A 27,162-nucleotide genomic window follows, 5' to 3' on the forward strand; every position below is an offset into this window, starting at 1 on the left:
CTGGTGACTTCTGTTTCAGTGTATCTGAAGAAGTGTGCATGCACACGAAAGCTCATACCTAGAACTAACTTAGTTGGTCTTTAAGGTGCTACTGGAAGGAATTTTTTTTCTTTTATTTTGTTTTGACTATGGCAGACCAACACGGCTACCTACCTGTAACTATAAAAACTATAAAATACATATTTGTCCTTCCAGGCACTAAACACAATTCTCATTCTTTTTTTAAAAAAGAGCACAAGATAAACATGAACTCTGTACAATAAAGACAAATATCATTTCCTCAGAACTAATGTGAAGAGATTTCTGTAAAAGGAAAATCTTAATTAACTGCTGTAATTTGTTTTATATATAGCCATTCACTGTACAAGAGTTCTCCTGGGAACTGCATTCTGGTACAACACCCTGTAAAAGGCTATGCCATGGAATCATCTGGATTAGTGTCAGGGCTTAAAAGCAGCTCTCCTCTAGGAGGCAATTCCAAACATATATCTCAGTTACGAGAGGCACTCTAGTCTAACTGGAGCTCCCTAACAAGAAGGGTTGACCTAAGTGAGGACACACAAGATGAATACAGCCATGTGGAAAATCAGTTTTGTGCTTTATTTCTCTAAGGGAATACCAGTAAAATTTTACCTCGTGTTATTAGAGAAGAGTTATAGGCAATGAACCAGCTGCAGGTAACCCTACATTCAGGAGCTCCACTTCATTAAACTTGTTTAACAGGTTTCTCTTCTCCCCAGTGAAAGCTTTGCTAACTGCCTCAAGTCTCAAGTCTTAAAGAGGCAGCCATGGATTTAAAGACTCAACTTTGTCTTACTGAATCAGCTGTCTGACTGGTGGTGTAAAATCTCATCTCAAAAAAAGGGCTACATCAATCATGCTGTTTTTAGTCAATTGTCCTTTGTTTGTGGGATAAAAGCCAGATGTAAACAGGATGAGGAAAGGAATTGTGTCTCTGCTATGAAGTAAGACTTTGCAGACATTACATCTTTATTATACTAGTTGCATTGGTTGCCTGTGTGTTTCTGGATCAATTGAAAGTGCTAGTGTTGACTTTTAAAGCCCTAAACAGTTTAGGGACAGGTTACATGAAAGATGACCTGAACTCATATGAACTTACCCAGGCCTTAACATCACCCTCAAAGGTGCTGCCTGTGGGTCTACCATCAAGTTCAAATTGTGGGCCTCCCATCAAAATTGGTGAGCACTAGCAATAGGACCTTTCAAGCACTAGCAATAGGACCTTTCAGAGGGACGCAGGTGGTGCTGTGGGTTAAAGCCTCAGCGCCTAGGACTTGCCGATCGAAAGGTCGGCGGTTCGAATCCCTGCGGCGGGGTGCGCTCCCGCTGCTCGGTCCCAGCGCCTGCCAACCTAGCAGTTCGAAAGCACCTCCGGGTGCAAGTAGATAAATAGGGACCGCTTACCAGCGGGAAGGTAAACGGCGTTTCCGTGTGCGGCTCTGGCTCTGGCTCTGGCTCTGGCCAGAGCAGCGATGTCACGCTGGCCACGTGACCCGGAAGTGTCTCCGGACAGCGCTGGCCCCTGGCCTCTTAAGTGAGATGGGCGCACAACCCCAGAGTCTGTCAAGACTGGCCCGTACGGGCAGGGGTACCTTTACCTTTACCTAGCAATAGGACCTTTCAAGTAGTGATGATCCCATTAAATTTTCTCCCAGGGGAAATACATCTGGCCCAATCTTTATTTATTTATTTTAATGGACCTCAAAATCCTACACCCCTTCATTAAATTAGCACTTCACTTTCTTGCACTCAATACCACTTTAATGTATGGGTTTGTTGCCTTGTAGCTCAGTCGGTAGACCATGAGACTCTTAAAGCTCAGGGCTGTGGGTCTGACCCCCACGTTGGGCAAAAGTTCCCTGCTTTGCAGGGGATTGGACTAAATTACCCCCATGGCCCCTTCCAACTCTACACTTCTGTGATTCTATAGTACATACCATTTTACAAAAGCATGGCCAGGTTTGAATATTGTGGCAAGCTTATTTTATCATCATGTCTAGCGCTTTTAACATACGATGGGAATATTTAATTGACTTACTGCCCTCTTTGCACATTAAGGTGCTCAATGTAGAATTTGAAAAATTAATTGTGTCTTGGTAGTTCTATCAGTCCCAATTATCATACAAGGTGCATTGATTTGACAGGTCAAATGTAAGCATGCATATTTTTTAAAAAAATTAACAACCTTATTACTTACTTTAAAGACAAACACTTCACAAGAAGCCTCTGACCAAAGTGTTCCTTGGGGATTTCAGGGATGCCCAGTCTTTCTATTGGTTCTTCCTGCAATCGGGCACAAATCCAGCAAGTAATGCATGCACTCCTTCCACAAACAAAGTGTATTGTTAAATGGCTAAAGAAGGCAAAGTAGATTTCCTCCCCTCCTATTCAATACAATTTAATCTTCAAGCTTAACAGCGTGTGGCTTTTGCTGCAACTATAAATAACATTGAAGGGGTTTAATTTAGGAGAGCTACTGAATAACGGATTGGAGTTCTGTAAGAAAATTCCTTGGAAAGAGATGATCCAAAAGTCCAGATTTGTGCTTTAATCACATGCTGCTTTGGCAGCAGTCACATGGAAACAAAAGCAAATACAATCTTAGGGTCAATCCCTTTAAAATCTTTGGCTCCTCCACTCCCCTCTACACTTTCTACAAAAGCTGGCAAACACCGCTGTCGAAAGCCTAGGACTGGTATTCAACATTAGTCATAAACAAAGTAGACTCATCAAATTCATCCCACTTAAGACGGCTGTGGCCCTACAGGCCTACAAACCCAACAAGTTATGGCAGAACATCATGCTATTTTGCCTCTATCTTCTCCCTCCCCATCTCATTTTAATGACTTCTGAAATTCAAGTCGTTATATATATATATTCCTACTATAATAGACCAGCACTCACTATCTGGCTACAGAGGTGGACCTGGCACTTGTGTGTGCTTTGTGCTAGTATTAACAGTTAAGCTCACAATACCTCATCTGGGGCTGGATGCAATGCAAAAAGTTCCTTGTGTCTGTTGGACTTTCTCTGTTCATCATTTTGATGGTCGATTTCTTCATTTGGGGTCCGATCCAGAAGATTTGGAAGCAAAGCATCTGGGAGGGAGTTTTTCAAGTCAAAAATACTGCAAGCCCAACTGCCCCGCGGCGTGTCATCGATTGACATGGACCGTCTTTTAAGATCATCCTGAGATTGAAGAAATTAAACGAAGCATGTAAAGTGAAATATGGAAAATGTCACAAGTATTTTTAACACAGTGAATTTTTTTTTTAAGATGCAGGCTTCATAAAGCACCTACTTGTTCATCCTGGTAATTGTTACCATCCGGAGCTTCATCAGACTCAAATATCTGTTTGGGTAGGCCTTTTTGCCTCTCCTTCTGTTTGTCTAATGTGTTGGGGTTAAATCCTGTTCCCAGTTTGTGATATCTATTCAAAAACAGATTGTATTAAGCAGTGTCTCTCCTCTACAAAACCAAGCAGAAATGGTGAGCAACATCTGAAAGCTTAATGCCCTCCCCAGAAAATAAGTTTTGCTACTCTTGACAGCATCATGCTGTCCATCAAGTTCAGTAACAACACTTCAACATTTTTGAAAACAGCATTTTCTCCTCTTTGACTGCAGGTGTTGATTCCAGTGTAGGATATTGAGACTTGCAGCCTTAAAAATCAACTCATCTTGTTACTTTTCCTGGCTGCAATAAGAAATGACTCCTGCCGTGACCATATAATCCTATAAGCATAAGCACCCGTCGATCAGCAATGGAATACTTGAAGTGTACCACGATGTAGCTAAATGCTAACAATTTGTCCTAGTAGACTGTATCCTTCACCTCGTTAAATCACTAAATATTTTTTATAAGCAATCCAAGTATGACAGCATTTGTTTGTTTGTTTTAGCGTGGCTGCTTTCAGGGTCTCCTTGACCAGTGGTTCCCAATTATCTAACTACTGCGGACCCCCTGTTTTTTCAAAAGCCAAGCCAAGCCATGGACTCTCTACTTTTGAAATTTGTGATACCCCTATGATAGTTTTTGTTACGTGAATGGTGCCACGGACCTCCTGGGTTCCATGGACCACCAGTTGGGAACCACTGTCTTTGACTATTATATAGGCTACTGCATCAATTTGATGTTTAGCCAATCTACCATATTCTATCGTTGCAACTCAGTGGCTTTTAATCAGAATACAGGAAGAGCCTATTATTCTCAGAGTTGCCCATCCCCAAGGTGTTACCATTTTCCCAGAAGCCAAATTAAAATTATTCTTTCTGTATGTGATCTTGATGGGTATGTGACAACTCTCTGCCCTTCCTCCTCTACTTTACCTGCACATCTGAAGAGCATATCACTGGGACTACTAATGACAACTCTTGGGAATTAAGTACATTTATTCTGGCCTCCTGAGAAGCTGACAGCACTCTCCTGTCTCACTGCAGTCTCCATTCTGACTGCAAAGAAGGGTGGGTGGCAAAAGGCTTATGGGTGGAACCAGACATGACACGGAACACAAGGGGTTGCCAAATGGAATAGATTGCCCATAATAGGGCTGTCTGGCTAGGATTGCCTGATATGCCTGAGAAGGCCCAATAACATTAACATATTTAACATTGCTACTGGATAATTTTACTTTTAAAACATTCCATATTTTATCAGTGTCGCTCTATGTCAGCCTTCACCTTCCTGGTGCCCTTCAGATGTATTGGAGTACAGCTTCCCCTCAGCCCCAGCCAGCATGGAGGGCAAAATTTCTCTAGTCAGTGTACAAATATTCTGCTCTACTATAAAGGCAGAACCAGATTAGAAACAGCGGCGGCCAAAACTGGCAAACACCATCTTGTCTACCTCCTTCTGAACCTGACCTGTTAGCCTGGTTTGTTAACTGACATTCAGCCAGAATTACCCCAGTCCAGATATAAAGGGAACTGTGGCTTAACACAAAGCCAGGAAAAAAGTGTCAAAGTTGTCACACAAGGGGAGGGGAGGAAGGGTGAGCAAGGAGCCCTCTGCCCCAATGCCTATTCCTGGACTCATAAACCACAGTTCATAAAGTTGTGAATGATAATCTGAACCTGCACACAGAGAAAATGACACTCCTGCACCGTCGAAAGAGAGTTATTTCCTACCGCCTTCCATTTCTTGTTATCAACCTTTTCCACTATTATTATTTTCTTCTTCTTTTTATTTCTCATCTTGGCATTTTCTTTTCTACCTAATTATATAAATCGTTTGAGTAGTTAATAGTGGTTTTACCAAGTGATTACAAAAGCACTGGGAGGACAGTGAGCTTGGCATATACTCTAGTCTCACGCAAAAAGGCTCTATTCCGACACGATTTATGAGTCATCCCACTGACTGCTGAACTGCTCCATTGCAAACAATCTCTTGACTGCATACAGCAAGCCCTTTCATCTAACTTGCTTCCTATAAGGATCCACAGCAAAAAGGTGAGGGGAAAGAATATGAATTGGTGACCCATACTTCTCCATTATCTCCCCCTTTTTAGGAAGTTATCCTTAAGGGCACCTGCCTAAAAGTGATAACTGTAAAATAGCAGTACGGTCTTACATCGGCTCTGAATAGCTACAGCAACTGCAATCTGAAAATCAGTCCCCCCACCCCCCGCCCAACACACACAGTTGAAGGGCATCTCTTCAAATATATAACTTTAAATACACAACTTACTTTCTGTTCACAATGGCCCAGTCTTCTGTGTAACTTCTTACGCAATCCCTCACGTGAGGGTCCATTTCACTATAGGGAGGGAGAAATAGCTCTAGATTGTCTCTTCAAATCACAAACATCTTATTTCATTTTAGACTGACAGGCTGAATTACCATTTAATACCCCAGTACAGTGGAACCTTGGTTCCTGAACGGCTTAGTTGCTGAACAAATCGGCTCCCAAACACCGCAAACCTGGAAGTAAGTGTTCCAGTTTGTGAACGTTTTTTGGAAGCTGAACATCCAGCGCAGCTTCCACTTGAGTGCAGGAAGCTCCTGAAGCCAGGAGTCGAATGGACTTCCAGAATGGATTAAGTTCGGAAACCAAGGTACCACTGTAATAAATACAGCTTGCATTCTGTAAACATCTACGTTTCCAGTCATCACAAGTGCATACAGGTTGCCCCACTTTCCTTCATTCAATGTTAATTAACGTGCTTCCTCCATAAGTTACATGCGACACAGGGCCTCTGCTTTTTAGACTCACAGTCAATTCACTGTCTTTCCCTTTGCTTCTCAGCTCAACTAAGAATTTCAAGGGGTACAGTTCCCTTCTCCAAGGCCCCACACTCTGATTCTGCCACCACTGCCATCTCTCTGTACCTGTATAACTTGTGCTTTCTTTGCTCTCAAAGCTGTCCTGGCTCCAGTGTATAGTTTTGAGTGGCGAAGGAAGAGAAGAATATGGGGATAAAAAAGTCCAACTCCTGTTAATGGCTTCAGGCAGGCCATCTCCCATACCTGCTCAGCTGCAAGTATGGGCCAAGGTCTCTGTTGCCTAGCCCTTACCTCTCTTCGGGTACTGCTGACACAAGCGTCCTGCATTCTCGAGGACTGTAGATAACTTCAATATCGTCAGAAGGAAATTCAAGCAAGTCTCTCAAAGGACCGCAATCCACTGCAAGTGGATGTGTAAGGAGGTATTCTTCCAAATCCACTGGATCCACAGGCTCAGTAAGAGGCACCTATGAAGATAAAGAAAAGTTATACTAAAGTGTCAATATTTGGCTATTTTAAAATAAATATATCTGTACTTAATTTCCCCGCTCTGCATATTTTGTTTTCCTCTGCAGCTGAAAAATATCAATATCTAAGCCTGCCCAGAAATATACAGGACTGCCAATTTCATTAGATGTTAAGGTTTCCAGGCCAAAATCACAAGTACAGACACATCCAGATGGTAACTGCTTTGTTCCCTCACTGGGAAAAACATTTATCTCCTGTAGTAATAGCCCTCAGTCACCACTCCCACAGAAAACAGCCAGACAGACATGTAGACCATCAAGTCCTTGCTAGGCTCAACAGTCATCCCCATAAAAGCACATGGACTAGAAGATGGGATATCAACAACAGCAAATCAAAATCTCAGAGCCTTGCTGAAGCCAAGGTGTGGCTCTTGTCAGCGCCTTAATGGAAGAACCCCATGTAAACTACATTAATATCAATCATGGAAGAAAGGCAGGATATAAATGTAGTAACTAAAGCAAAAACAAACTGTTGTGCACATATATCCTGCAGAAATTAGTCATGCTATTTAACTCCTATGTGGCAAAGGCTCAAGTTTTATGCCCTTCAAGATGGTATGTAAGTTGCTTTCCTGTGTCTCAAAAGACAATGGAGTATACCTCTGGGGATGAAGTCAAACTGCTGCGTTAGCAGCACCAAAGTGCCTTCCCAGGGCACTAGTCTGGGTGGTGTGTGTGGAGGTCCTGGGCTGCCCAGAAAACAACACACACACACCATTTGGCCTTGCTGATGTGGCCCAAAGACAAGCAGAGAAATACGTTTGGTACCAGCTTGGCTGCAGAAGTTGCTGGAAGGAGGTGTACAAGGCACCAACTTAGGCACTCCCCTCTGGATTTTTGTAGTAGGGTTTACTCCTCAGCCTTTTCTTCTTTGGAAGATATCTCGCAAGGCAGCAGAGGTTTAGGATCAGTCTTCCTTCTCCTAGATGGGCTACCTTCCCAGGTTGATGAGCCCCAGCTTCCCGCTTTCTTGTGAATTTAAGAGATTTTTTAAGTAGTCTACCAGCAGGAGCAGTGCAATGTCAGAGCAGAGGATTCAGCAAACAGTGGATCAACCTCACCAAATAAAGGGTTTCCAGTGTCAGAGTTTACTCTTCTTATAGAGGCTAATGTGTCTAGTTCCAGGAGTTCTGTCCTCTCCTCCCAAATGTGGTGTGATGTAGCACAGTGGCTAAGAGGAGTGAGATATGAGCTGGGGAGTAGTTGGTTCAGGTCTCAGATCAGCCATGAATTTGCTAGGTGACCTTTCACAGACCATTATCCTCTCAGTCACAGTCCCACCCCTGTCTGCAATCTGGGGGTAATAATACACATATACAGAACTCTTTGAATATTCTCAAGTCTTATTATTATGCCTGGCTCATGATGGATAACGGACCCTGTGAAAGCCAGCACCTAATTTTATTGAAGCTCGCGCCCATCATCATCATAACTTAATGGCTCATTCTGGGGACAGAGGAAATGCGAGCTACAATTATGCAAGGAATCTGGAGATCCTGGTCCAACACTTGTGGTGCGCACTATAATATCATCTTCTGCCTGGTGAAAGGAAACAGTGCTACAAATGCACTGGTTTTATACTTTACAGGGCTGTGTCGCTTTCCATTATACTACAAGCCTAAGCAAAAATCATCAAGGTGACTCAGGAGAGAGACATTTCCACCCTTAGGCATCACCAAGTCATGAAAACCTGAGTACTCGCTTAGCTGCTATGTCAGCATTTAGCAAAGCCTCCAAGGCAACACCTCCATTACTTTCAAAATCAATTCCAAATGCAAAGCAAAGCCTTTGATCTGACGTTCCTTCTCATACAGGGCTGCAAAGTTAAGACTGAATTAGTAAACTTGCTTTTTGCAAAAGAAAGGGGGGAAGGTACTCAAGCAAAATGGTTCAGATTGATAGGCTGGTTATTGAGTGGCTGGAGACTTCAAAATAAACCCTACAAAGCCTAATACACACATAAACAAACAGTATAAACAATATAGACCTCCCAGTCATGGTCAAGCAGTGATTATGGGAAACAGCAATACTCTTCATATGAAGCTGGAATTCTGAAGAGAATCACCTTAAGCTAAGAAGGGATGGCTGACCAAACAATGCATAAAGCTTGGTTGCCCCTTAGAAAGTCAGGATTTGGTCCTAGGTCAAGAGGGTTTGATATCCCAATCTGCAACTGTGTTTGAATGTCATGCTAAACCATATTGCCCTGGTACGGCTGCAAGGAGCAGCTTGGAAACTTCCATTTTTTTTGCTCCAAACAGATAATTGAAGTTGGCTTGTTTCACACAAACCATACCACACAAACCAGTAGGCACAGTTTGTCAATGGGAATGGGATGGCAGGGAGCATGAACTCAACGCCTGCCTAGCCCCATTCACATTCTGTCAAGCTATAGTTCAGCATGATGTCAAAACGCAGCCTCTGCATTTGCTTACATGAATCAACACTTTGTGTCACCATATTCTCAAATAAGCAGAGCACTGGTCTCTAAGAGCTTTGAGACAGACATACACTTTATAGGCGTAGCTTCAGTGCAACACTTTAAACAGAGAATAATAGAGGCAATAGTTGCACTCCCATAAGGAGAGAGGCCAGAAGGTCAGCAGTTCTACAAATACAATATCTCCAGTTCAATCATGCCAAAGACTAAAATGCTAAAAATACTTTTAGGTACCAATTCTTGGTCATTTGAGATTAGAGTAAGCTGCTGATCTGTTCAAAGTGAAACACATTTGCCCTGCCTCCCAGAAACACTGAATGGCTATATTCATTCTGAACTGGTGATATGGTGACATACATTGCCTGTGGGATAGATTCTGTTGCCTTTGCCCAAATTCACCATGCGATTTCAACATCTGAAATGGTCCCCCTCCCTTTTCCCATGCAAAAACATTGTTCCCAACAGGAACACCCTCTCTCTCTCTCCACAACATGTGATCACAATAATCAGTAGCATCCTAGCCCTCGAAATTGCTATGTTCTGCTGTTGAAGGAAGGTGGAGGGAAAGCACAAATTTGGTGTGCCACTGTGGTGCTGCAAAGCAAGAGTGCCCTACAACCCTACGAAGACCTAAGCGTTAAACTGTACGTGAAAGAAACACAGAGATAATCAGCTACACAGACAGGGAAGAAAATAAATGGGACAAACTTTTAAACTGAGTATAAACTGATGTGGGCAGGTAATGTGCTGTACAGTGGTGCCTCGCAAGACGAAATTAATCCGTTCCGTGAGGCTCTTCGTATAGCGGTTTTTTCGTCTTGCGAAGCAAGCCCATTGACAGCTTAGCAGATTAGCGCTATTAGCGGTTTAGCGGATCAGCTGATAAGCGGCTTAGCGGCTTAGGAAAAGGGGGGAAAAGGGGGGGGGGACCCGCAGGAACTTGCAAGACATTTCGTCTTGCAAAGCAAGCCCATAGGCAAATTCGTTTTGCGAAGCGCCTCCAAAACGGAAAACCCTTTCATCTAGCGGGTTTTCCGTCTTGCAAGGAGTTCGTCTTGCGGGGCACCACTGTATTTGGTTGTTTATTTTTTTAAAATCCTCATCTTCACTAAAAGAGGAAAAGATATTTCTAATTATAGACTGGCTGCCCCTCCCAGCACACCGTCACCCTTCACAAAATAAAGTATAAATTATCATCATACATCACGGTGATTGTGGGGCAACTGTATTTATTATTTCTCCATCAATTTGAATCAATTCCTGCCAAGAAAACCATATATAGGGTGCCTTACTTTACAACAAAATATGGTAGGTGAAGAATGATAGGCTAAGAGCAGTAGAGGCTTGCTCAGCTTCTTACCTGACCTCCCAACACTGCCATTCCTGCAGCGTACTGGGAAGACAAAGGCAAGGGGTGAGGAGGCAGCAAGGCTGGTGGAGTGCAAACGCATCAGCAGAGCCAATCCAGAGCTCCTGCTAGTGTATTTGCATCATGCCAAGCTCTCCCCTTCATGCTCCTGATATGCCAGACCAATGGCAGTGACAGGAGGTCATGTAAGCAATGCAGCCCCTCCCACCACTGCTGGCTGAGAGATTCTCCAAGGGCACTCAGTACTTTATACACTACAATGCACATGTTCTCATGACATTGTACAAACTTCCCTGATCTGATACCCGCCAGATGTTTTCGACTACAACTTCCATTACCCCACCCTCGCCAGCCAGTATGGCATTGGCCACTGGTGGAAATTGTAGGTCAAAACATCTGGAGAAGACACAGTGTATAAAATAGTTCAGCACAGGCCATTGGGTGATACATGACTAAATATGGGCCAGCCATATTCCAGGACAAATGCACACATTCAATTTTTGATTTGCTTATAGGGAAAGAGAGTACGACTTTAAAAGGCTGTGGAAAGAAAGTACTGGGAGCCAAGGTAGACATGATTAGAGCAATAATGTTAGAACAATAAGAGTTAAAACAATAATGTTTCTATTTTAGGTGCAGAGTGTTCACAAACGTCCTTATTCAAGTAATGTCTTTCCTTTTATGGAATGGAAGTAAAACTGCCAACACATTCCAGGAACTTCATAATGAGAACTGATGTCAACAACGGCTACAGGAGCTCATCAGCATCCAGAATCAGGGAAGGCATTCACATTTTTGTCCCTACACCTCTTCAGTAGACTATTATAGCATGAAGATGTAAACAAACATAAATGTCAAACCCAAAAGCCAACATTAGCCTCGCCATCTGTGCAGTCAGAAATACTGCCTAACACCTGAGTAAACAGGCAAAACATAAATTCTTGGTTATGAAGAGGAACTAGTTTGTGTCAGCTTATTGGCAGATGAAAGACAAACGCATTATTTTAAACTCTGGCGTTTTATGGTGGAGAGGCGGAGAAAGCAAGCTTTGGAAGGTCAACCTATCTCCTTTCTGGCTATAAGGGATTTGTTGGCACAGCCCTCCTGATGAACAGGTTGCCAGTTCCTATTAAGAAAACAATGTTATGACCTTTCCTCAATAAGCCATATCAGGACATGGGATATTGTGCCAGTCAAGCTTTCAAGTGCTTTTTCAAAGGAACATTGGCGAAGGTATCATTATTTTCACTGTAAAAATTGAAAGCCCATATAAAAGCAGAGAAACAGGTCTAACGTGTAACAGGCAACAATGCTCCCAGGCAAGCTATATAAGAAGAAGAAGAAAGTGAAATTGATTCTTTTGAGTTAAATTCTTCTTGTTTCAGTTGCAGGGCCTATTCATACCAACATTTCCTACTACAAGAAAATCTGGTACACGCTCACCTATGTCATTTTACAATCAACAGTGCATCCGCTGTCATACATCAAAAAATCCAGCTCTTAGGATACAACCGAAAATATGCATTTATGAAGGTATGCCAAAAGTTGGCTTTTGAACATCGCAGCAGATGCATACAACCCTACCAGCCTCACCGAGACAGAATACCTCTATTTTAAAATATTTTATTTTGTAGCTACTACACACCCAAAGATCACATGAACATGACCTCAGATAATGAGTTTTGGTCACCAATTTCTTCCTCTTAAGTATTTTTTCTTCTGTTTCAATATTTGACATTAGTCATTCTCTTGTTATGCGACTCCAACCACACCCTATTTTTGTTAACATTCTGTCAATGGACGATGGAGAATAGTTATAGCATCAATAACATCTAACCACTTCTGGTGTTTATTATTATCAGTGAGCACAGCGAATATAATTTATCCCTACCATATATTGTTTCAGATAGGATGTAAGTTTTGACAACGTTATGATTCTTGCTATGGTAAAATAGTTTGTTATTTCTGCAAGTAACATTTTATTTTATACATGTTGCTCTTTATAGGGATATTTCAAACAATTGTTATTTGTTTGGTGCATTAACTTTCTGCAATACTATTAAGTATGCTTTGTGTTTCTGGCTAAACATCTAATGAGGGACGCGGGTGGCGCTGTGGGTAAAACCTCAGCGCCTAGGACTTGCCGATCGCATGGTCGGCGGTTCGAATCCCCGCGGCGGGGTGCGCTCTCGTCGTTCAGTCCCAGCGCCTGCCAACCTAGCACTTCGAAAGCACCTCCGGGTGCAAGTAGATAAATAGGGACCGCTTACCAGCGGGAAGGTAAACGGCGTTCCGTGTGCTGCGCTGGCTCGCCAAATGCAGCTTGTCACGCTGGCCACGTGACCCGGAAGTGTCTGCGGACAGCGCTGGCTCCCAGCCTATAGAGTGAGATGAGCGCACAACCCTAGAGTCTGGCAAAACTGGCCCGAACGGGCAGGGGTACCTTTACCTTTACCTTTACACACTCTGTACAGTGGTACCTTGTTTGTCGAACGGCTTGGGTCCTGAACGCCGCAAACCCGGAAGTAAGTGTTCCGGTTTGTGAACTTTTTTGGAAGCTGAACATCCAACGCGGCTTCCAATTGAGTGCAGGAAGCTCCTGCAGCCAATCGGAAGCTGCGCCTTGGTTTTCGAACGGTTCCAGGAGTCGAACGGACTCCCGGAACAGATTAAATTTGACAACCAAGGTACCACTGTACTGCAAAGAGCTGGGCAAAAATGCATTTAAATTGTAAGTTTAAACACAATTTAGCCTAGACATGAGAACAAGCTGCCTTGAAAACTTAGTTCTCCTTTCTTGAAAAGCCTGTTTTAAATGTCAAAGTATTTCTATATAACATCCCTAGGGAGAAACTGGAGTAGTTCGAACTCCTTCAAGTTATCTTCATTGTACTGTTGCATTTATGAATTTATGAATACAACAGTAAAATCAACTAGTCAAGGTAGTCACCACAAGGTAAACAAGCTGTGCAAGAATTACAAAATAGAGAAGCAACGGCCATTAAGTTTGGAAATCTGCTAAGCTCCTAAGGCTGAAATCCTACACTTGTTACCTGAGAGCAAGTCTTAACACACTAAATATGATTTATTTGAGAGGAGACATGCATAGGGTTGAAGAGGGACACCTATCAGCTATAACTGTGCAATAGCCTAGCACTGGAGGTCATGTTGACAGCCAAGATCATGTTGAACTTTAACTGACAACTGATTCCAACTTATTTCCCCCACACATGTATTAGGCAATGGTCACCAGCGGATGGTGTGGTGTGGCAGAGCTGTGGAGCCACCCCACCAACACCAGTCACTAAAGCTTATGTGAATGTGGCCAGGGGAGCAACGACATCAGGGCTGTGCAGGCACACCAGATTGGCTGTGTGTGTTTTTCTACAGCTGTATTAAAATAACTGGGAAAGGGCTTCAGCAGCAGCACCAGAACAAAGAGCCACTCATCATGACTACCTTTGGCATATTCCAGTAATTGCAATAAACATTCTGCCTTCTTCAGCGGTTCACACCTCTTATGAGGGTACTGCCATCCTAAAGATATACATATATTATATCTATATAAATGTGCACACAGCCCTTAACTAAAGTAAGATACCAGCTTGATAGATTGAGTTTATATAAACTATTATCCTTCACCCGGCTCCGTTGGGAAGTGTGCACAGGTAGAGTTAAGGTTGTCAGTGCTTGCATTATAAAACCCTGTCTCAAATGTTTATAACTGGACTGTTACAAGGACGCTCAAGCGTTTTGTCTTTAAGGCTCTGTTATTCTTCACTGCTATGTCCCCTTACTAGCTCGGAAATAAAATTCTGCTTCCTATCGACTTTGTCCTTCCCTGGATGTCAAACACAGTATTTTGCAGTATTTTAGTGCTTCCTTCAGCCAGCCAACACTTGTTTCCATTTGCTCTCCTACCTGCACCTCTGCCATATCATCTGCTACAACATGAGCAATGTGTTAGCTAAGCATGTCTATCTGTTATTCCATCCATACAACACTGTTGTATTTCCTAGTGCCGTTTCATTTTTAAAGTGTCTTGGGATTTGATGCACAAGCTATTTTGTCAAGGCGGAACCAAATGTGCTGCAAGTGAATCAAAAGAACAGGTCTAAGAGCCTTTTGTTCTGTGAGCATCTCAAATGCTCCAACCTGCATTCTATTTTCAGTGGCTTTTATTCTGTGTGATCATTACTAACACATTGTAGCAAAAAGGGGCATTCACAAAATACTGGAATCTGTGCCAAAAAATTTCGAGGGGGAAAAAATTCATTTTAAACCAAGCTTTTTCAAAAAATAAAATATTTTTTAAAAACAATTTGTCTTTACTTTTTTAATTTATACCTTATGCACAACTGAGATTTAAATCATACTGAGTGTTTTCTTAAAGTATGTTTTAACTGCCCTGCAGCTTTCCAAGTTTCCAAATTACTATTACAAAAGTCCTATATGGTGACACCTACAGCGAGTTATCTTTGATGGAATTTGCACATATCACAAAATCTCCAATATCTAATAATAGACTCTTACTGAAAATGCAAGTATCGTCAAACAGTATGTATGAACATAAGGAACTACCCTATACGGCAGGGGTCAGCAACCTTTTTCAGCTGTGGGCCGGTCCACTGTCCCTCAGACCATGTGGTGGGCTGGACTATATTTGGGGGGAGGGGGAAATGAAAGAATTCCTATGCCCCACAAATAACCCAGAGATGCATTTTAAATAAAAGGACACATTCTACTCATGTAAAAACACGCTGATTCCCGGACCATCCGCGGGCCAGATTGAGAAGGTGATTGGGCCGCATCTGGCCCACAGGCCTTAGGTTGCCTACCCCTGCTATACGGAATTGAGTCATGCGACTATCTATTCTATTCTAATCCTAAGGTGATTGGCAACAGCTCTCTAAAGGTGCCAGGATAAAGTATTTTCTAGTTCTGCAACCAGAAATCCTTTGAATTTGAAATGCCAAGGATTAAACAGCTAAGTGTGCTTTTACCCATACAAGGGACCTGTGCTGACACAGAAAAAGAACAAAATTTGGGAGTGGAAATCTTTCTATTTACCAGTGGCTTTCAAACCCTTGAAATCATGTTTTGTTCTCTATTAAAGAACAATAGCAAACATGCCAGTCAAAGAGAAATAACAACAATGGGTGCTTGACCTACTTGGCTCAATCAGCAAGACAGCATTTGTACTACCAAGCAAAGGAGGGAGGGGGAAAATCTAAGGCATTAGATGAAGAAGATCAAAGTCTGCTCTACTATATTCAAAGACAGATAAAGTTCTTAAGCAGCGAAGACAGACAGTAAATTTAACCCTACAGCTGCTGGCTACTCATGCATTTACAGGAAGGCAAATCAAATTTCAGGTGTTTACTTAAGTGGCCATGTAGCCAAGGCTTGAAAGACACTTGTGTCTATATTATCTGCATAACATTGATAAATGTAAGATATTCAGCTGCTTCCATATGGGAAAAGGTGTAGCCTTTGAAGCTCTCCCTGGTAAACTCATAGTAGTTACTGTGAAGAAAGGAAACTGGTAACTTATAAGAACCACACCACAGTGGGGCTGTGGAGATTAACACACAAGAAAAAAACGTTAATAACTGCTTTTAATATACAGGAGAATGTTCCTGGGTGTGGTGAGATTTCCTGATGCTTTGGTAAATGATGCTAAGAACACCTTTTACTGCAGGCTTTTTCTAAGAAAACAAAATGACAGCGGGGAATATGGTAAATTTAAGTTGTTGAACATCCATTTTCCCTGCCAGAATTCCTCTAGAATTCTTGCTTTTTAACTGGATTTGTTTTTCTTAAAGGCATAGATTCTCATGTGCTAAATTCCATTTTCCCCAGAGAAATAAGGGCATCTGAGTTTTTCTACTGAGACTCTGGCCTTGCCTGCACTAAAACAGTAGGACTGAGAAACAGGACAAGTATAATTTGTAATTTTATTTAGTAATTGCTTCATTAAAAAAATACCATAGGCAACATACAGATCAAAATACAGGCAGCGATCATTTTAGGCATGTCCAATTGATGTGTGATTGCTAACACACAGGTCCTTTTGGACATGAAAGAGAGGTTAACGGGGGTGCTTAGACATGCTCCGCCAACATGCATGGAGGCAGGAACAGAACCCACGCACAAAATGGTCACTACCTGTTCAGTATATTCAGCATAATAATCTTAAACAACCCAAGCAACATAAGAAAAAACAAAACACATAAATGAGCCAAAGACCATTACAAAACTAAAAACCGCACAGCCACTATTAACCACAAGGCAATAACGCTAGTAACTTTTCACTTGGGGACTGTTGAAACTCCTCCAGTTCTCCATAAGTATTTCTGGAAGGATGACAACAATGGACCTAGGCATGTGACAGATCAGGCTTCTCCAACCTGGTGCCCTCCACATTGTTAAAAAACTGCAATTCCCATCTCCCCTGGCCGCTTGCTATGATGGATGGGGTTCAGCTGAATTAAAGTACAGGTTGGGAAGGTCAACATACAGTGTTGAACTTCAATGGAGAGGAAGATCAGGGTTGCATTCCTGCATATCCATGACACACACTAGTTGACTCTGAGTCAGTCACTATCTCACATGATTGAGCCCTTTGGAAGGCAGCATGGAAGAAAAATGTAACCAGTCATCATTCTCTGAACTGCACATTTAGCAGGAGTTTGCCAACCAAACAAGCCATGGAAGTTTGGAATGAGGTCTAGAAGACTGTGTTATCAAAGCACTTTAATTTTTATTCTGAGCAGCCAAGTCATAATTTTGTGCCTTTAGGTTTAACAGCGCTAGTTTCTTGGTAATTTAAAATGATTGAAGAACTCAGCTGATTAGAAAAGGCTGTCACAATTCCAAAATTCTGAGGCTTTTTTTTCCTTCTGAAAATAAAATGTCAAGCAAGGCACAGAGGGAAACAGCCGCGAAGGGAAAAACCTGTTTTAGGAGCTGGAAGGAAACTTAGTATGAAGAAGAAAAGAAAATATGCCTCCTATTTTTCTTTAGTAGCTCAGGAATAATGAGGATGCTTGCCTAAAGGTGAAATTAACCAACCTGCTTTTATGCAATGCACACACACACACACACATTGAATATATAACTAACCAGCAAAGATTAAATATGCAGATTGGCTGCATCCTATCTTTCAGCAGTATTCTGAATGGCAATTTTACAGAGATGGCCACCAACAGTGTGTTCATAAGAAGCCTATTTGCTTTTAGTGATGCATTTAAACTGGAACTATCTTATACAGATGTGTCTAAGCTGAGTGCAAAAAATATTTTACATCAGTGCTGAAAGATCTAGTCCTGATAAGTGCCTTTGTTATTTAATTAATTCATGACCAATAAGCAAGGCTTGGATCTCCACAGGTTGTGCTTGATGCAGAAATGCCTAGGGATGTGATTGCTATCTTTCTTGCAGACTTAACTGGGTCTCAAAGTCTCTCTCATCCAGTCAACTGATATTTTATCTATCAGTATAGGCTGGCGGAGGTGTATGGAAAGAAGAGAGCGGATACTTTTTCTAGACAGTGCCACAAGATGGCAGAATGAATTCTCACCAGCCCTCTTGATAAATCTTGCTCTAATTCTAGTGCCCCATTGGGCAATGGCAAACGTTCAAAGAAATGTCTCAGAAATGAAAGGAAAGAGTAAGAGTCGTTGACCTTTTCATATTTAAATGAAACAAGATTTAACAAATGCACTACCTTTTATTTAATTTCAACATGACTTTTACATTACCTGTCAGGTGATTTGCAGTCTAGCGTATCACTGCACAGTCAGATAATTCATTAGAGTTACTGCCCTGTCATAGATTGCACGAACTGAGCGTGAATACACAACACAATTGCCAATAATTAAAGGTACTCAGCGTGGGGAGGCAACGGGCTGCAATGCATAACCCTTATGCTGCATTGCTGCCACCATGTTCATTGGGAATACTTTTAAGTGGGAGTATTCAAGATGTGAACTACAACCTATAACAGCTTGGGATGAGTTTAACACTGTTTTCCATTCTCCTAAATCCTCCTTGGCTCTACCTTAATATTTATTGCTGAATATCTCAACAAGAAATGACAGGGGTACATTAGCTATCTCCTTCTGTTAATTTTGTGAGGAAGTGAGGCAGCAAACCAGCAGTCCTGCCATTCTGGAAACTAGCAACACTCTCTTGAATATGCAGCTATTTTTAATTTTTAAAATACACCTCCAACTCTTCCTCACAGCCAATCCTGTTTAATCTAAAGTTAGTTCAGAACATCTTGAAGAATCAGATGCTTGTTTTTAATCTTTTTAGATTAATAATATCCAAGAATATGTACCTATTGTGAAATTTTTGTAGGGATAATTACACAATCAAAAGTTGTTTCCAATATCTTAAATAATCAGTAATCTTTCATGACTTTAGTAGAGACTGATGTCATGCATGGGGATTGATAAGGGATTCAGTGTTGTCGCTCACATACTTCCAATTGTGCAAAGCAGCTTTCCCCTTCTTTCCTCTGCAGCTCCCAGTGCATCCTCAAGATTTGCTATAGACGGCCAGGAAACCCTCTAGAACAGATTTCGGTGCACACTGGGAAAGGTTATGAAAGGGAAGTCTCATTGTGCAAGCAGAACTCCGCTCATGTGATGCTGGATACATCCCTAAGTTTGTATCCACAAAAATATAGCAAAAACACTTAACTATGGAAGGGAAGCATCCAGAATTAAGAGAGAGGAAGTCCAACAGGATTTTACCTGCTACTTCTTCCCACTGCAGTCCCTGCAGCTCTCCAAAATTCCGCTGCAGCAGAATTTTGGCTGCAGCAGCAGGAGGAGGGGAATGCCAGAATACAGGGGAGATGCCTTAGAATCTTAGACTTTGCAGAGTTGGAAGGGACCACAAGGGTCAAGTCCAATGTAGAAATATTTTGCCCAGCCTGGGCCTCAAGCCAATGACCCGGAGATTAAAGACTCGTGCTTGAATGCAACCCTTTATATGTATCGCTTAAAAGAGAGCTTTACCTGGCCAGTTTTGTATTCTGGACGGTATCCAAGTCTGCAGCTGAGCAAATCCCACACCCTACTGCAAGTAGCTGATTCTGGGCACAAATCCATATTGCTCACCCTAGTTATGCTGCTGTTCTCGGGGATGCTACATACACGAAATCTGGCACAAGAACTCACACATCCCAGTCTCCTTTGTGTAATTAATAATACATCCAGGCACATTCGTTTCCTAGACATGCCCACCACCTATGAAGACCAAATTTAGAAACCGGGTACAGATATGCTCCTTTAAGGGACTCAGAAAAGGGCCAAACCTCCTTGCCAATTCCAAGTATTGCAAAAGGGTATGCCCTCAGGTTTTCTTGGACATGTGCTTCACACTTGAAGACAGATTTGGGTATCCACACATTCAGCATCCATAGCTAAGAGTGCAATCTAGAAACCAGCAAGCATGCTTGCTCTTACATATAGGAAAGCCAAATTAAAGCAGTTTGTGTTCTGCACCAATTCAGCTTTCTTATGAATATAAAAAATTACTTACAGTTGTATGATGGGAAATGCTGCCTCCAATATTAAGGTTCTTGAGAAGCTGCGGTGATCCACCATATTGTCCTGAAATCTGCTTCCGGACTTCAGCTGCCACAGTTCTAGAACGAAAAGGTAATTTTACTCAAATATGATAGGACACTGCTTTTAGTGACAGCATAAAAAAAAAAAAAACCGAGCATCAGGGCTCCACCCATAACACATTGTCATGTGGCCTATGCATGTATTATATTGTATGTATGCAATAATAATAATAATAATAATAATAATAATAATAATAATAATATATTTGTACCCCGCCCATCTGGCTGGGTTTCCCCAGCCACTCTGGGCGGCTTCCAACAAAGATTAAAAATACATTAAAATGTCACACATTAAAAACTTCCCAGAACAGGACTGCCTTCAGATGTCTTCTAAATGTCAGGTAGGTGTTTATTTCTTTCACATTTGATGGGAGGACGTTCCACAGGGTGGGTGCCACCACCGAGAAGGCCCTCTGCCTGGTTCCCTGTAGCTTTGCTTCTCGCAGTGAGGGAACCACCAGAAGGCCCTAGGCACTGGACCTCAGTGTCCGGGCAGAACAATGGGGGTGGAGACGCTCCTTCAGGTATACTGGGCCAAGGCCGTTTAGGGCTTTACAGGTCAACACCAAGACTTTGAATTGTGCTCAAAAACGTACTGGGAGCCAATGTAGGTCTGTAGGTATGCAAGTCAAATTCCATTATTTTTTTATTTTGTTAATTATTCTTTAAAAGTTTTAGATTGCCAACTGAACTACATGAACCCCAACAGCTCAGTTTATACCAAGAAGATAATATGGAAGAAATTAGTAAGGGAAAACAGATGGGGAACAGAGAGAAGAAATTTTCTGCTGCATTTATTTAAATTTATCAGGATCTTGCTTCATATTAAATGACAGTGCAGCCATTTTTCTTTGGTTTAGTTTGTATTTTTTAAAAAAACAATCAGAGTAGCAACTGGAGAGCCCAGCCCGTTCTTGACCTATAGACCTTCCCACTTCTGAAGCTTCCAAGGAGTAGCAAGAGATATGGTGAGAGAAATCCTAACTCCCTTTTCCTGATGGCAGGGCTTTGGAAAGAGTTGGAACCCCTGTCACATCTGTTCATGGTGGCTGGAAGGCAGGATGAGCCCTGATCCCCAATGCTATTACAATAGTACAAGACTGGCTTAACTCTACTGCGTCTCTCAAAATGCCCCCTTTTCAGGGCTTTCCATTGGCTCCCACACTCACAATTAGTGGACAACAGAAGGCCAGCTAAGAGAGCTGGGATGAGGGACACCTCTGCCTAATCCAAACCTCCTCCCAAACTGACGTGGCGGAGGTGGGGTGGATTGTTCTTTACGCATTTTCACTTTACCTCATGATTCAGAAAGTAATTTACTTCTGAATGCTAAAGTATTACCTTTCATTAATAACAAGAAGGCAAGGATTACCCTCTTGTTCATGAAATAAATATATGCACTGCAAACTTGTAAATAACTTATACAGATCTTCTTCTATAGTTTGACCCAAAGCCCTCACTCAGAAAATGTTTGACTACGCAAAACCCTATGCAGAAACAAGACTAGGCATAAGACCTACGAAGGATTAGTCACCAAGTGACACGGGTCCATAAATTCTTGCACTGCCTCTCCAAACCATCGCGGCTTTAAATCTTAATAATCAGCATACAGACTGCCAGAGTTTGATAGCCTCTTCAGAGTCCATCAGATGTTTGAGAGGAGGCTTTAAAAGCCTTTAAAGCATGAAATTGACAACACCTTCATCACGGGGATCATCAAAGAATCCAGCAATGTAAAAGAAATGCTAGGCCAGCAATGGAGGTAATTGTTTGCCAGAAAGAGAATAGACATGAGTGAGTACAGGAGATAAACTGTTAAGAGTAAGAAGTATGTTCATAACACAAGAACTCATGGTTATCCATTGAAATTGGCAGGAGATGCAGGACTGACAAACAGGAGCAATATTTCATTAAAAGCATATTTAAATGTGTAAAATTCATTGTTACCGGATGTCCCTAAAGCTCTTAAACTCAGATGGGTTTAAAATAGGATTTGACAAATCCCTGACTGTGCAGATGGTGGCTGACTGGAGTTAGAGTTCAACATCTGGAGGGCCATAGGTCCCCCATCACTGGTTGTTGTGTGGATAATGACTGCATGTTTGAGAAGCACTCTGAACACTTGAAAGAGCTATACAGGAGTTCAGCGTTGTTATTATTATGGACCTATTGGCGGCTATTTCCCCACAGTAACCAAGGAGAACTTCCAAGTTTCAAAGATGGGCTACAGACACAAGAGCAGGGAAGACTGTTGTCTTCACACCCTATATGCCAACTTCCTGGAGACATCTGATCTGTGGGAAAACAGGATGATGACTAAGATGGGACACAAGGGATCTTCTTGTGTTCTTTATTGCTGTGTCCTCATAGGGAGGGCAGATGTTTCCTTAGCCCCCTGAATAGAACTGTCTGCAACAGCATCGTATTTAGTAACTATAAGGAGTAGATTTTGGTTCATCCAACTCTCACTATCATTTGTTAGATCTTGTTCACAGGCAGACCTCCTTTTCTTTCATAGAGCCTGGCTGTAAACTGTGTAAACTGAAATTCCATGTATTTCAGCAGTGAAGAAAGGTGGTGGCAAATTCTTCTGTATTATTCCTTTAGGTAAGATGGAGAAACTGCAGCCTCCAGGTGTTGAACTACAATGCCCAACAGCCCCAGCCAGCATCACCAATGGTCAGAGATAATGGAAGTTGTGGTCCAACAACATCTGGAGGGCTGTTGGTTTCCCATTCCTGCTCATATACTTAACTAGGCTTCAGACCCACCAATGAAAAGAGAGCTCACTAGCTATGCATTTGGTTGAGACCTCCTCTCATTTTTGAAGTTCAAGGAAGTCAGCAAAATAAGTGGCTTCTCTCATTTTGCATTATGTCATGCCCCTCACAGCAGCCATTTCATGGTTGGGCCACAACCACCCCCCATCCCAGCAGCAGCTATTTTGTGACTGGTATCCTTAGCACTCTCACAAAATTCAAAATGTGCCCACTGGCCCAAAAAGGTGGGCAACCCCTGAATGAGTTAACTTTACAGTCATAAGAAGAGATGATTTGCCTTAAAAGCACTTTGAGTCTATTAATGGAACATGTGTAACCTTTTCTTGTGGGATGCATATATTCATTTCTAGGAATTCACTGGCAGCAGGAAAAAAAATAAAGCCTCTGGAATTTGTCTACAAATTGTTACCAGGATGCAACCACAATCCTCCACCAATAGAAAACGTAGCATCTAATATTATAAATGGGACGCGGGTGGCGCTGTGGGTAAAACCTCAGTGCCTAGGACTTGCCGATCGTATGGTCGGCGGTTCAAAACCCCGTGGCGGGGTGAGCTCCCGTCGTTCGGTCCCAGCTCCTGCCCACCTAGCAGTTCGAAAGCACTCTTAAGTGCAAGTAGATAAATAGGTACCGTTTTATAGCAGGAAGGTAAATGGCGTTTCCGTGTGCTGCGCTGGTGCTGGCTCGCCAGCTGCAGCTTCGTTACGCTGGCCACGTGACCCGGAAGTGTCTTCGGACAGCGCCGGCTCACGGCCTCTAGAGCGAGATGAGCACGCAACCCTAGAGTCGGACACGACTGGCCCGTACGGGCAGGGGTACCTTTACCTTTAATATTATCAAAGGATGGAACTGTTTATATTACCAAAGGATATGGAATTAGTTTTCAAAGACTGTCACAAAGGAGAAAAATAATTAACCAAATATTCTACCACATTTGTGATTCAATGAGATCATTATATGCAGAGAGGGGTGTTTTTTTCTGAAACAAAGGTTCATTGACAGTATATGAAAAGTCCAGACCAAAAAATACCAAATGTAAATTTTGGAAACTGCTTTTGTGCAGACTTTCAGTGTTTTTAAAAATGAAAGGTGTTTTAAAAAAAGACACCCCTATTGTCCTTATATGCACAATTCAAGTATGTGCACTATGTTTAGAATTATGATTACAGTGGTACCTTGGTTCTCAAACACCTTGGTACTCAAACAACTTGGAACCCAAACACTGCAAACCCAGAAGTAAGTGTTCCTGTTCGTGAACATTTTTTCAGAAGCCGAATGTGATCAGTTTTGAATGTTACGCTGAGGTCTGGTTTTTTTTTTGCTATTTATTTTGTGCTTTTGAGGGGGGCGGGTTTTCTTGCGGGTTGTTTTGTTTTGTGACTGTGTGGAACCCAGTTCAGCTACTGATTGTTTGTATGACTGTAGTACATTATTGTTTTCATTTTATGAATCAGTGATCTCATTAGATAGTAAAATTCATGTTAAATTGGTGTTTTAGGGGTTGTTTTTAAAAGTCTGGAACGGATTAATCCATTTTGCATTACTTTCTATGGGAAAGCACAGCTTGGTTTTGGAACACTTCAGTTTTGGAATGGACTTCCGGAACAGATTAAGATTGGGAACCAAGATACCACTGTATATTGTTTTTCAGGGACAGCCAACAGTGCCCTCCACATGTTGCAGACTACACACCTCATCATTCCTATTCTATAGCACCCAACTATAAGCTGTTTCTTGTGAAAAGCTCTGACAATGTTGGCCCAATCTGCACCAGCAATATTTTTGCCAAAATACCTTCCACCATTCCTCAGTTCTGCTCAAAGTCACCCCATAGAGCCAACAGTGGAGTCTGTAACCTCTGAGCAACTGAGCCAGACACCCGTAAGATCTTTGGATTTCTGACCTAGTGTTTTCCAAATTACATTTTCCATATATCCGCAGGCACAAATGTGGCTTTCACAAGTATGACCAAGTTTTTAAAAAGTTATGTGAAAAGTAGCTCTTAAGAAGTAAAAAAGAAATGTAATAAAGCACTCTTTTTGGTAACATCAGCTGAGCAAGCGGCCAAAAAGAAAAGCAATTCAGGCTTTGCACCGAGCCAACATATAACCAGTTGCAGACTGCAGTGAAACCTTACCACCGCTAAAAATCATTGTGAATTTTGCTACCATAAGAACCAAGAAAGGCAATGTGACAGAAAGGCTTTGCATTTTGAACTGTTGTTCAAACCCATTAAAACTGGATTCTGGTAAGAATCTAATTTTACTACCGAGAATATCTAAGTATTTTGTGGAATGGTTTAATTGTACAACATGAGCAGCTGTTCACAGCGTGAAGAAAACCAGAGGCTATAAATGGCTTGCATGGGGCCTAAGACTTAAAATTTCAACTTCTGAGATATCAATATTTCAAGAAAAATGAAAACTTTTCATGGCTTCTAAATGATTGTTTTTAAAACAAAAACAAAAAACTTGAATAAACAGTTTTCACCAGGAGTCTCAAAGATGTTTTAAGGCACCATATTTAAGAGGGGGATTCAGTGTTGGGACAGAAATCCGTACGTTGTAGGAATCAGGCTTTTAGCGCAGAACCCTCCTATTAGAGCCTACTGAAAACCTTTCTTTTTCAGCAAGCCTTCTATAAAGTTCTTATCCCAGTCTGCATCTGAATTGGATTTGAAAATGCTTTATACAGTATATGTCTTTACTATGTATTGATGTATTTTAATTATTAAACACTTCAGGGTGTTTTCATGGGAAGCAATTCATAAATTAAAAAAATGCATGAAAATAAATTCCAAAATTGGTTGTAAAGCCTTCTCCCTGCAGATGCATACCACTTCTTATGGATATACCTGAATACAGTGGTACCTCGGGTTAAGTACTTAATTCGTTCCGGAGGTCCGTACTTAACCTGAAACTGTTCTTAACCTGAAGCACCACTTTAGCTAATGGGGCCTCCTGCTGCTGCCGCGCCGCCGGAGCACAATTTCTGTTCTCATCCTGAAGCAAAGTTCTTAACCTGAAGCACTATTTATGGGTTAGTGGAGTCTGTAACCTGAAGCATATGTAACCTGAGGTACCACTGTATATTTCTCTTATTGCTGCTGTTGCAAAGAAAATAAGGAATACACAGGGATCAAATACAGACAGTTCATCACTTCTGGTCTCTTCCAGAATTTTCCATTTCCCTATAAACAAAGTTAAGGACGAGAAAGGTTGACACTCTTCTTCTCCCCCCCCCCCCCATTTTTCCTTTGGAGTGGTCCTCTGCCATGAATAGATTCAGTCACTGCTGCCAGAGCTTGCCATTCACAAGGGGTGAAAGTAACATTCTTCTGGCTCCTGCCTTCTGAATAGCTACAATTGAACCGGCCAATGTCAATCTAATGCAGCCACTACTTAAGAGAAGTGGTCAAGAGCTTTAGCAAGAGCACTTGATCAATCACTCAGTGTTCTAATAAGCAAAACAGATTCTTTTCGTTCCCCTGGTGAGGGGTGAAAGAAAGTTGCATCACTGCAAACATATTAATTGATTTCAATGGGACTTTCTCTTCGGTATGCATGCTTAGAATTGCAAGCTGTGATCCCCAGATTCTCAGACACAGTTATTTCTAGTTGTTGGGGAAGGTGAGGAAGAGAGACTAATAATAATAAGTTGCTTGGGAGCCTAAGTGGAAATCTATTTGATTTCAAATGGAACTCACTTGCTCCTATGGCACAATCAGCTCCCATGGCAAAATGCACCAGGAAGGAAGGTTTTCTTAATTGCATCCTGCCCCCAATCCTTTATCACTATCTGTCTCTCTAATAGGGAACTCAGCTGGGGAGTGTTGTAGCCCAAACAAAGACCATGAGAAACAAGAGAAAGATTAAAATATGCTCGGGGGAACCTAACAGTTGCAGGAATACAAAAATATTTGGTAAACGAAAGTAAGTCTGGGGGGGAAATTGGGACAGCATTCCCCCCCCCAAAAGAGAAATGAGCAAGCTCAGTAGCCACAGAATATATGAGGAAGGGGTGGAATAGATCGTTTGGAAGAGGGCATGGTGAACTGGAAGAAGTAGAATTTACTGTACCCTGCAACATTTTGTTACTGGTCCTAAATGTAACAGGCACCCCCAAACTCAGCCCTCCAGCTGTTCTGTGACTACAATTCC

At 41.9% G+C, this 27,162-nt stretch overlaps 1 protein-coding gene across 13 annotated transcripts in view; it reads right to left on the reverse strand.

The window, feature by feature from the left end:
• DOCK7 (dedicator of cytokinesis 7) overlaps positions 1–27,162 on the reverse strand; it is a 109,905-nt gene that overhangs the window by 80,346 nt on the left and 2,397 nt on the right. For all 13 annotated transcript variants that reach the window (XM_079982082.1, XM_079982074.1, XM_079982086.1 and 10 more), the window contains exons 2-7: positions 20,135–20,240; positions 6,535–6,710; positions 5,708–5,776; positions 3,323–3,452; positions 2,998–3,210; positions 2,219–2,304 (exon numbers count right to left, since the gene is read on the reverse strand). In XM_079982082.1, coding sequence (XP_079838208.1) covers positions 2,219–2,304; positions 2,998–3,210; positions 3,323–3,452; positions 5,708–5,776; positions 6,535–6,710; positions 20,135–20,240 — 780 coding nt within the window. The remainder of the gene's footprint in view (positions 1–2,218; positions 2,305–2,997; positions 3,211–3,322; positions 3,453–5,707; positions 5,777–6,534; positions 6,711–20,134; positions 20,241–27,162) is intronic.

This window comes from Podarcis cretensis (genome assembly GCF_951804945.1).
Source record: "Podarcis cretensis genome assembly, chromosome: 6".
NCBI classification, from domain to species: Eukaryota; Metazoa; Chordata; class Lepidosauria; order Squamata; family Lacertidae; genus Podarcis; species Podarcis cretensis.